We start from the raw sequence: 11,790 nt of genomic DNA on the forward strand, positions 1-11,790 counted from the left end.
TTGTCACATGCTTGAGTATGTGTTGAATCAAATATGGACTCTCGGGCAAGGGTGTATCTTGGCCATATAATTTCGGGCAAGGGTGTAGAGGTTGATCCCGAGAAAATTAGATCTATCAAAGAATGGCCCGTGCCCACTAATGTCCGTGAAGTTCGTGGATTTCTTGGGTTGACAGGATATTATCGAAGATTTGTAATGAATTATGGAAGTGTGGCTGCTCCTTTGACTCAATTATTGAAGAAAGGAGCATATGAATGGACTGTTGCAGCTGCTGAAGCTTTTGAGAATTTAAAGATGGCTACAATGACTCTCCCAATCTTACCACTGCCAGATTTTTCCTTACCATTTGATAAATAAAATTTTGGCTAAAGCCTTGACAAAAGCTAATGTAGAACATCCCCCTTCTTTATGTTTCTTGAGTTTTATCCTAGAGGAGGTGTTTGAATGACCATTTTTATAGTTTAGGATTAGTTATTTGAATTAACAATTTTGTATCTTGAGTTAGTTATAAGTAAACTAACTCAACCCCAAGTTAGTTTAACAACTCTTGTAATCTCCAGCTTATAAAAAGGCTTCTCATTTTCATTAATAAATGATAAAAAAAAAAGGCATTATACATAAAGATTTCCTAGCTTTGCAATTACAGCATCAAAAGCAATGTACAGTTCAGATGAGACTTTATTCCAGTATAGAGTAGCTCTGTAATTGCAGATCAAGAAAGTGAATGTAGCATGGAAATCCCAAATTCAACATTTGGAAGTTAGCAATTGACAATCTCATTAGTAGGCAGTGCACCCATAATAAAATGTAAGATTTTTAGAACCCTAAAAATTCAAGTAACTTGCAACTAGTCATTGTCATGACCATCAATACTACGATTAGTGGATCAGCACAAAATACAAAACAGTAAGACAGTAAATCTTTAAAAACCTTACTTCTGTTTTAACTTGCTCAAGAAGAATGTTGCAAAAAGTATATCAACAAGAATTCCTTCAAACATGACCTACAGGAAGAAGGGTAAGACAACAACAACATCCTGTCAAAAATCATTTAATGTGATTGAGATCTTTTAGCATGACTGCTTGAGAACTTTTAGCACAACCGGGCAGCAACTTCAATAACAGAAAAACATGCATAATGTAGGAAGACAGCAGATTTCAAATTATGACATTGTATTTATGAATGTCAGGCGATTCATTGATGTTCCAAAATTCAACCAAAGTATGGGGTGAAAGATATATAAGAATCTTCCATGATAAGGCCAAGACCAGGATATCCTTATCCAGAAAAAGAAAAAACTAATCAACCAAAGTAAATTCCATGTATGATTGGGAATTATGGCCATACCTTTGCCAAAAGAACTTCGAGGAAATGGAAAAACTGGAGATGTTGCTCATGTATCATTCCCGAACCAGGATTGGGGTAGAGCAAATGGTCAGCAATTTGCTGGATTACCAAGCAGAAAATAACTTATATTAGAAAAAATGAACAATACATACCCACATATTACTGAAATTTTATGAAATAGATTTCAAGCAACCAATTTTTATATTGAAATGTGATCTCACAACTATTTTTATTTTGAAAAGCGATTTCAAACAACTATGGCTGTCTCATCACGCTTCATGTTATCCAATAATACTACAGGATTAACAAAGCCATGCCATGCTAATAATAAGGAATGTCGTGATAACCTTAAATAAACCATACTGCACGTCAAAGGCTGCCCGTGTAATGTTCTCCATGACATCTTTAAAAATACCACCACCATCAATTCCTGCCTCCTCAACTCCAAATTCATTAACAAAAGACACACGTATCTGCATGCAGAAAAGTGAAGCAATTGACCCAACACAAACAAGAAAAAACTAATAAACAATTACAAGTAACTCTGCAACTATAGGATGCAGAAGAGGGAAGGGGTCGTTTTCACGAGGGCAAAGAAAAAGATAGAAAAAAGTAAGATAACAATTTCATTTTTCATAAATCATGGAAGTCTGAAATTACCGATCCTCGAAGATCAACTTCAGACAATGCACTCATCTGACTGAAAGCATCTTCCAATATATGATTTCGTCGAATTCTAAACCGGTTTCTGGCAAAAACAGCAAGAGATCCATTCCTTTGCCTAGCTGCTGCTAGTTGTGTCTGTGAAATGAGTTATAGAGAAAGTAACCATAAATAAAAAATATCTTACATATTTCTATAACTAACAGTCATCCAAGAAATTCAATATTGTGGATAAGGAAACCAAAAAAATAACTTGCTTACAGTGAAAATCTTAACCTTGCTAGTAAACGGTACTAAAAAGGGAACTCGCTTGTGTATATCATTTGCTCTGGTATTTTCTATCACTGCCTACAAAGAAACAAGGCCAAGTAAATAATTAGAATTACGATCAGATAGTGGTTTCTCTCATGGAAATTCCATTACAAAATGGAAGGTTCACTTGGTCTAGAGACGGTAATTCTCCTTGAAGATCATTATTAGACTGATTCTTCATAAATCAGATGTGGGATATTTGTTTTGAAAATTCTCGGGTTTCTCGAAAAGCACGCATCTTCTCGGATCACTTTCCTTTATTCTTGGAGGCTGGTTCTTTTCTTTGGGGTCCCTCTCCTTTTCGGTTTTGTAACAGCTGGTTGGTGTCCAGTGATTCTAATCAGATTATTCTTGAAACAGTTGAGCAACTCTAACTTCCAGGGATGGGCTGGTTTCATTCTTCATGAGCAGTTGAGATCAGTTAAATTGTTAGTTGATTATGTTCAAACCAAATTTCTGGTAAAATGGCCTTTACTGCATTTAACCAAATCAATCTTGGTTTCTTCTTGAGAATGGGACATGAAATAAGCTGGACCGCGTTCTCCTAAATCTATAGTCGAAAACCCAATTCAAATGAAGATAGCCAAGTAAGCCAAAACCAACACTTCTTTGCATGTAGGCAGGAGAAGAAAATATGATGTAAATCTTCTAAAGCATGCAAACACAAGGGACAAACATGAGGAGATAAACTGAGAAAGGGAGGTTTCATTTGCAAAACTTCTGCACAGTTCATAGTCCATTTCGCATTCTCCAAAGCGTGATATTCACTCTTCTAGGGCTTCCTGTCTTCCAAATTGTCGAGTACTTTGTTTTCAAGACTGTGTTAGAACATGTTTGGCTGATTAATAAATTAGTAGAACACACTATTTGGTGTTCTATCATTTTGGTATCGGAGAAAATCGAATCTGTGAAGTTCTATATCATGGCTCAAAAGCGAATTTGAGGAAAAGTTGGAAATGGTAGATCAAGAAATATCCGGCATTCGAGCAGAATTACATAATTTGCCAACAATCAAGGAAAACGTGTCATCTTTGGCGAAGAGTATTGAGAGGTTAGGAGTACAGGCTGAGAAGCAACAACAGCAACCAGAAACACTGTTTGAAATATATTGAAGGAATGATCAAAGGGAAGACAACGATGGAAGAAGTACTAGAAGGATCATCAAGTGAGTTGACAGCATGGTTGATGTCAGTGATTGGACGATGATGGGAGGAAAATATGAGGAAAAACATACCAAGTTGGAGGGTGAAAATTCTCGGGTTTCTCGAAAAGCACGCATCTTCTCGGATCACTTTCCTTTATTCTTGGAGGCTGGTTCTTTTCTTTGGGGTCCCTCTCCTTTTCGGTTTTGTAACAGCTGGTTGGTGTCCAGTGATTCTAATCAGATTATTGTTGAAACAGTGAGCAACTCTAACTTCCAGGGATGGGCTGGTTTCATTCTTCATGAGCAGTTGAGATCAGTTAAATTGGCAGTAAAAGCTTGGAATATTGCTGCGCAAGCTAAGGTAAAAAAAAAACAGAGAAATCCTTGATGTCAAAATTAGAAAAATATGATTCTGTGGCTGAGTTGATTGGATTAAATCAAGAAGAGTTGAATTCTAGAGTTGCTTTGCAAGCGGAATTACTTAGTATTTATCAAAACGAAGAGCGTAATTTATTCAGAAGAGTAAACTCAATTGGCTTTCTTCGGATGATGAGAATACGGGCTTCTTCCACCGGTTTCTAAATGCGAAAAAAGAAGGAACCTCATAACGAAACGACCTAAAACATGCTCAAAACGTGTCTAAGTTAGGTTATCAGCAAATTATTTGGGCCAAAACGTGATTTTGCGTTGATTTTGCGTTGTTGATGAACTGTTAGAACAAATTATTTGGGGCAACCATATTCTCCAAAATTGATTTAAAGTTAGGTTATCAGCAAATTCGGGTGCGGGCAGCCGATGTTCACAAAACAGCGTTTCGAACCCACGAGGGGCCCTATGAATTCCTTGTGATGCTGTTTGGGTTGAAACGCTCCGGCAACATTCCAATCAATCATGAGTGATGTTCTTCGCCCATATTTACGCAAGTTTGTTTTGGTTTTCTTTGATGACATCTTAATTTACAGCAAGTCCTTGGACGAGCATTTGCACCAATTGGCAATGGTTTTGGAAACTCCAGTAGCTCATCAACTGGTAGCCAACTTTAAAAAATGCCAATTTGCGGTTGACAAAATTGAATACTTGGGCCATGTTATTTCTTCAGAGGGGGTGGCAGCGGATACAACAAAAATAGAAGCGATGGTTAAATGGCAAGCACCCAAGCGCGTGAAGGAGCTAGGTGGGTTTTTTGGGGCTAACGGGGTATTATCAGAAATTTGTTGCAAACTACGGTTCTATTGTGCTGCCCCCCTTGACACAACTGTTAAAAAAAGGTAACTTTAAGTGGAATGAGACGACCGAGAACGCATTTCAGCAGTTAAAAGTCAGCAATGATGTCTGTCCCGATGCTAGGTATTCCTGATTTTTCACAAAGTTTTGTGCTGGAAACTGATGCTTCGGGTGTGGGTATTGGGGCTGTCCTAATGCAAAATCAACGACCAGTGGCCTTTTTCAGTCAAGCTTTACCTATTACCCATAGGTTTAAGGCTGTTTATGAACGGGAGCTTATGGCAATAGTGCTGGCTGTTCAAAAATGGCGACCATATCTATTGGGTAAGCCTTTTGTGGTGCGTACAGATCAGAAAAGTTTGAAGTTTCTTCTTGAACAACGGGCTATCGGGGGAGAATATCAGAGATGGATCGCTAAACTATTGGGGTATGATTTTGTGATTGAGTACAAGAAAGGATTGGAAAACAAAGCAGCCGATGCCTTATAGAGATTACCACCGGTATTTGAATTGGGCCTCGTAAGTATTGTGGGCGGGCTAAACCCTTCAGTTTTCATCGATCAAGTGGCTGGAAATGAATCTCTTAACAATATTCGACTATCCTTGATAAATGGACAACAAGCTCCAGAGGGATATTCGCTACAAGGAGGAGGATTCACCTGATATTACTTTATTATTAGCTGAATTCCATAACAGCCAGATAGGGGGACATCATGGTGCATTGAAAACATATCAAAGGCTAGCAAGGGAGGTATATTGGCGAGGTATGACAGCCCATATCCGCACCTATGTTGCTGAATGTTCCGTGTGTCAACAAGCCAAATACTTGTCTTTAACTCCGGCTGGTTTTCTTCAAGCATTACCCATTCCGGACCGTGTGTGGGAAGATATTAGTATGGATTTTATTGAGGGCCTCCCCAAATCCGAGGGTTATGATGTTATATTGGTAGTTGCGGATCTTCTTTCCAAGTATGCACATTTCATCCCCTTGAAACATCCATTTGGTGCAAAAGTGGTTGCTGCTGTTTTTATGCGAGAGATTATTCGTTTGCATGGATGCCTCTGAAGTATAGTGTCGGATCGTGATCGTATTTTCACAAGTCTATTATGGGAAGAGTTGTGGAGGTTGTTGGAAACTCAGTTGAGACGAAGCACCACTTACCACCCCCAAACAGATGGTCAAACGGAAGTTGTCAATCGAGGGGTGGAGACGTATCTAGGGTATTTTTCTATGAACACACCTAAACAATGGGTTAAATGGCTAGCTTGGGCTGAATTGAGCTATAATACAACAGTCCGTACAGCCACATTGATGACCCCCTTCGAGGCCCTCTATGGGCGACCACCCCCCTCTATATTACCATATGTGAAGGGCTCGAGCCGGGTGAATGATGAAGTAGACCATTTGATGAAAGAAAGAGATGAAATTTTGGGCGTTTTGAAGGCCAATTTACTGAAAGCACAGCAGCGAATGGTCAAATATGCTAATGCTAAAAGACGGGAGGTGCAGTTTGAGGTTCATGATTGGGTTTATGTGAAGTTACGCCCTTACCGACAGTCCTCTCTCAGCCGTTTTAAGCACTCCAAATTGGCCCCAAGATTCATTGGTTCATTTATGATCGTTGCATACCGTTTGGCCCTTCTCTCATGGAAATTCCATTACAAAATGGAAGGTTCACTTGGTCTAGAGACGGTAATTCTCCTTGAAGATCATTATTAGACTGATTCTTCATAAATCAGATGTGGGATATTTGTTTTGAAAATTCTCGGGTTTCTCGAAAAGCACGCATCTTCTCGGATCACTTTCCTTTATTCTTGGAGGCTGGTTCTTTTCTTTGGGGTCCCTCTCCTTTTCGGTTTTGTAACAGCTGGTTGGTGTCCAGTGATTCTAATCAGATTATTGTTGAAACAGTGAGCAACTCTAACTTCCAGGGATGGGCTGGTTTCATTCTTCATGAGCAGTTGAGATCAGTTAAATTGGCAGTAAAAGCTTGGAATATTGCTGCGCAAGCTAAGGTAAAAAAAAAAACAGAGAAATCCTTGATGTCAAAATTAGAAAAATATGATTCTGTGGCTGAGTTGATTGGATTAAATCAAGAAGAGTTGAATTCTAGAGCTGCTTTGCAAGCGGAATTACTTAGTATTTATCAAAATGAAGAGCGTAATTGTATTCAGAAGAGTAAACTCAATTGGCTTTCTTTGGGTGATGAGAATACGGGCTTCTTCCACCGCTTTCTAAATGCGAAAAAAAGAAGGAACCTCATAACTGAATTAAAAAATGATGATGGGGTTGTCTCGACTTCATTCCGCGACATTGAAAGGCTTGTGCTGGAATTTTTTGAGTCACTTTATACCAGAATTCCGGGGGACAGATTCATCCCTATTAACAGTAATTGGTCTTGTGTTTCCTCAATTCAGAATGAGGCTCTTGTTACCCAATTTTCAGTGGAGGAGATTTTTAAGGCATTAAAAGCACTTGGCAACAATAAAGCTCCAGGCCCGGATGGCTTCACAGTGAAGTTCTTAATCACCCAATGGTCTATTTTCAAGAATATCTTCAAATCACTAATGAATGTCTAAAACAAGAGAATGTGACTCTAGTCAAGGATTGTGACTAATGAATGTCTAAAACAAGTTCTTAATCACCCAATATTTGCATTCCAAGAAAACTTTATTTGTTTAGTGCAGAAAAAAGAGAATGTGACTCTAGTCAAGGATTTCCGTCCAATCAGCCTTACTACGTTAGCATACAAGGTCGTTGCAAAGGTTTTATTTGAACGTCTAAAACAAGTTATGGATGCAATTATAAGCCCCACTCAAAGCGCCTTTATTGAAGGTAGGCAAATTCTTGACCCAATATTAATTGCTAACGAGGCCGTGGAAGATTATAGGGCAAAACAGAAAAAAGGATGGATTTTAAAACTTGACTTGGAAAAAGCCTTCGATAGGGTGAATTGGAACTTTTTAGAAAAAAATTTATCTTTGAAAAAGTTTAGTTCAAAATGGATATCATGGATAATGGGCTGCCTAAAAATTCCAAAGTATTCAGTCTTCATCAATGGTAAGCCTAGAGGCCGGATAACAGCATCTAGAGGTATCTGCCAAGGGGACCCCCTCTCCCCCTTTTTATTCCTCCTAGTAAGTGAGGTTTTAGGAGAAATCATAAACAAGCTTCATATTAACAGCCAGTTTGAAGGTTTCCTTGTTGGCAAAGACTTGATCCACCTCCCTTTGCTTCAATTTGTCGATGATACTCTTCTCTTTTTATTCCAGCTTCCGATTATATATTTAGGTCTCCCTTTGGGAGGCTACCCTCGACAAAAGTCTTTTTGGCAACCAGTCATTGATCGAATTCACAAGAAACTTGAAAGTTGGAAAAGATATAACATCTCTAGAGGCGGAAGACAAACCTTATGCAACTCAGTTCTGGTTAGCCTTCCTACATACTACCTACTTTATTTTCTGTACCTGAAAATGTGGCTGCCTCTTTGTTAAAGTGAGTTTTCGGAGTGAAGGAAAAGGTCTGCAATACTCCTTGAAAGACAGGGGAAGCAGAAGATTGGTGTTCTATATTCTGGTTTGCTTATTAGTATTTTGTTGTTCGGAATTTTGGATTAGGAGGTTTTCTTTGTTTGATGTTTGTGAATTATATGTAACGTGACTCATTTTCTGAGGTTCACGGTTTGCTTATGTTGTAAGTTGTGTTTGAATTGTCAATATAATAGAAACACTACATCAGTGTTCTATCATGATGTCATCCTTGGAATGCAATGGCTGCACACGTTGGGGTAACTGAAGTGGATTGGCGGAAACTCACTTTAACTTTCATACAAAATGAAAAGAATGTTGTTATAAGGGGTGACCCGAGTTTGACAAAGACTAGAGTGAGTCTGTAACACATGATGGAGACATGGACACCATCTGATTACGGTTTCTTGACAAAATGTCGAGCTATGGAGGGAGGAATGACATTTACCGAACTATATGGAATTGATGATGTTCCTACATTTCAAGAGTTACTACCAGCAGACAATTTTGGCTATCCTAAAAATCCAGCAACAAAGAAGTGGGAAGTGCTTGTTAGTTGGAAAGGAATACCACCTCATGAGGCTACATGGGAGAATTGTGATGATTTTACACAAAAGCTTCCTCATTTCCCACCTTGAGAACAAGGTGTCTTTGGAGAGGGAGAGTAATGATAGACCACCAATTGCAATACAATATAGCAGAAGAAAGACAAGTGGAATTGCACGTGCACAGGTGATGGAATTGGAGGAAGTGGAAACCACCTTAGTGGGGACAGCAGTTAGTTACAGGGGGGAGGTTAAAAGGGAGAGATGGAAGGAAAGATGGGGGTTGGTTAATCAGTTTCTGGAAGTGGAGGGGCTGTATTTTCTGGAGAGCAGAATTACAGAAGTTGTTCAGTTACTTTAATCTTAGAAAGTGTTTTCCATTATCGTAAACTACTTTTGATGTTTGAATGTTTTATTTTGTACTTGGTTATTGTCTGTAATAGTACTTATTTGTTCTGTGTTTTCAAGACTGGTTTGAGTATTGTATTCTGTAATAGTTTGGTTGCTTAATGAACAAATAAGAACCATTACTTGGTGTTCTATCAGCTTCTCAATCAAGCATTCACATCTCAATAAGGTATCATACATGCAATCAAACAATCACAACATACATACCATTTACTCAAAACGACCTAAAACATGCTCAAAACGTGTCTAAGTTTCACTTGAACTTTCAAAACGACCTAAAACAGCTTACGTGTAGGTTCGTAACTCATAACCTACGAAAAAAGTTAAACATTGTGAAAAAAGCACTACAAGACCCAAAATGGCAACCAAGTGTGTAAGTGCAACAAACTTAATTCAAACCAACCTAAAACGTGCTCAAAACGTGTCTAGGTATTACTTGAGTTTTCAAAACGACCTAGCAAATCCTAAGTGTAAGTTCGTAACTCATAATCTACCAAAAAGGTTGAAAAAAGCATTTCAAGACCAAAAATGACAACCAAGTGCAACAAACTCAATCTAACCTAAAATGTATTCAAAACGTGTGTAAGTATCACTTGAATTTTCAAAACGACCAAGCAATGCTTAAGTGTAAGTTTGTAACTCACAACCTACCAAAATTTCAAAAAGTATGAAAAAAGTACTTCAAGACCCAACATGTCAATCAAATGTGTGTAAAACTTAGTTTCAAACCAACCTAAAACGAGTTCAAAACGTGTCTAAGTTTCACTTGAACTTTCAAAACGACCTAACAAATATTCAATACAAGTTCATAAGTCATAACCTAGCAAAAAGTTCAAATTTTTTGAAAAAGACACTCCAAAACCCAAAATGTCAAGTGTGTAAGTGCAACGAACTTAGTTCTATACAAACCTAACAAGTATTGAAAACACGTATAAGTTTTCAAACACCCTAACACCGCTTAAGTGTAAGTTTATAACTCATAACTTACCAAAAATTTCAAAAAGTGTGAAAAAAAATCTTTCAAGACTCAAAATGGCAACCATGGCTGTATGTAAAACTAACTTAGTTTGTAGCAACCTAAAGGGTGTTCAAAAAATGTTTAAGTATCACTCGAACTTTAAAAACGACCTAATAATGCTTTAGTGTTACTTCATAACTCATAACCTACCAAAAAGTTCAAAAAATGTAGAAAAAGCACTCCAAATCCAAAATGGCAACCAAGTGTGTAAGTGCAACAAACTTAGTCTCAACTTTAAAATTAGTGCGAGTTGGGAAATGTATTAACTCAAGCATGATGTAAAAACTTGAAACGACTTAAATATTTATTCACCATCACATAAAAACAGTAATTAAATATAGATAACATGTGTAAATAAAGGGAGAATCACCTTTCTAGCAGTAGCTTTAGAGTAAGACCAAACACCATCCTCCTACTTGTAAATCTGCTCGATTGTCTACTTTGTTCTACACTCGTCATTTCACCGTCTCAGGCCATCCATTGAATTGGCCACCCAGCCTTGGCATACAAGAGTATGTCTCAGCCTGTTAACAAATACCACTAAAACTAAGCAAGACGAAGAAAAAAGTTTTCAAAAAATTACCTAACTTTTAGGTCTTCATGTGACCTTTAAGTACTTCTGTTTTCTCCTTCAACTCTTTGACCGATTGCTGAAATTATGTGTTTCTGCAATGTTTACCAGAACATGAAAGATTCATTACGAAAATAAATACCATGAATACAAACCATGAAGAAATAGTAAAACAGTCAATACAAGAAGAAAAAAGTTCACTTGAAAACGACCTAAAACAGTATCACTTGAACAAAATGTGTCTAAGTGTCACTTGAACTTTCAAAACGACCTAAAACAGCTTACGTGTAGGTTCGTAACTCATAACCTACGAAAAAAGTTCCAATAGTGTGAAAAAAGCACTACAAGACCCAAAATGGCTACCAAGTGTGTAAGTGTAACAAACTTAGTTCAAACCAACCTAAAACGTGCTCAAAACGTGTCTAGGTATTACTTGAGTTTTCAAAACGACCTAGCAAATCCTAAATGTAGGTTCGTAACTCATAATCTACCAAAAAGGTTGAAAAAAGCATTTCAAGACCAAAAATGACAACCAAGTGCAACAAACTCAATCTAACCTAAAACGTATTCAAAACATGTTGAGCCAACAAAGATACACACCAGCAAACTTTTGAACATAGGACCCTCCTAAACTACTCACTTTTGAACATAGGACTTCCTCAACTATCTACTCACTTCTGAACATATTATAAGAAACGTTCCACGTGAACTAACCAACTTTTACTCGCATAGAACTCTTATCGTGAAGTTAAACTCCAAGGCTTCCTCGTAGACTTCTTCTCCACGAAACACTTGGTTCTTCTCACGAAGACCACCCAAAACTCCTAGTCTAACACTCAAAACTTTCATTTCTTAACTTACGCAAAGACTTTTTGGCTTCTTATCGCACAACTTCTTTCGCGAACTACCCACTTATCGCAAAAAAGTATACTTAACCGTAAAAGATCATATCACTTAATCTTTCCATGGATTTATTCGAACACCAACTTCTTAATTCTTAGCCGAATTTTACTTGCTTACTCGAATTAGAA

The 11,790-nt window shown here is 37.8% G+C and overlaps 1 protein-coding gene across 1 annotated transcript; it reads right to left on the reverse strand.

The window, feature by feature from the left end:
- Positions 1-681: 681 nt before the first annotated feature.
- On the reverse strand, positions 682-4,552 carry LOC116405939 (E3 ubiquitin-protein ligase UPL6-like). Its single transcript, XM_031889681.1, has 6 exons — positions 4,544-4,552; positions 2,272-2,358; positions 2,008-2,148; positions 1,695-1,820; positions 1,348-1,446; positions 682-1,003 (listed from the first exon to the last, which is right to left on the reverse strand). The coding sequence occupies exons 1-6, from the start codon at positions 4,550-4,552 to the stop codon at positions 932-934; spliced, it is 534 nt and encodes a 177-aa protein (XP_031745541.1). The 3' UTR covers positions 682-931.
- Positions 4,553-11,790: the final 7,238 nt, after the last annotated feature.

This window comes from Cucumis sativus, unplaced genomic scaffold, assembly GCF_000004075.3.
Source record: "Cucumis sativus cultivar 9930 unplaced genomic scaffold, Cucumber_9930_V3 scaffold47, whole genome shotgun sequence".
NCBI classification, from domain to species: Eukaryota; Viridiplantae; Streptophyta; class Magnoliopsida; order Cucurbitales; family Cucurbitaceae; genus Cucumis; species Cucumis sativus.

Coding starts and splice junctions, on each gene's coding strand:
- LOC116405939 (XM_031889681.1), bottom strand. Junction 1,821..2,007: donor AAGTTGATCTTCGAGGATCG/GTAATTTCAGAC, acceptor TTCTGCATGCAG/ATACGTGTGTCTTTTGTTAA. Junction 1,447..1,694: donor TGCAGTATGGTTTATTTAAG/GTTATCACGACA, acceptor TTGGTAATCCAG/CAAATTGCTGACCATTTGCT.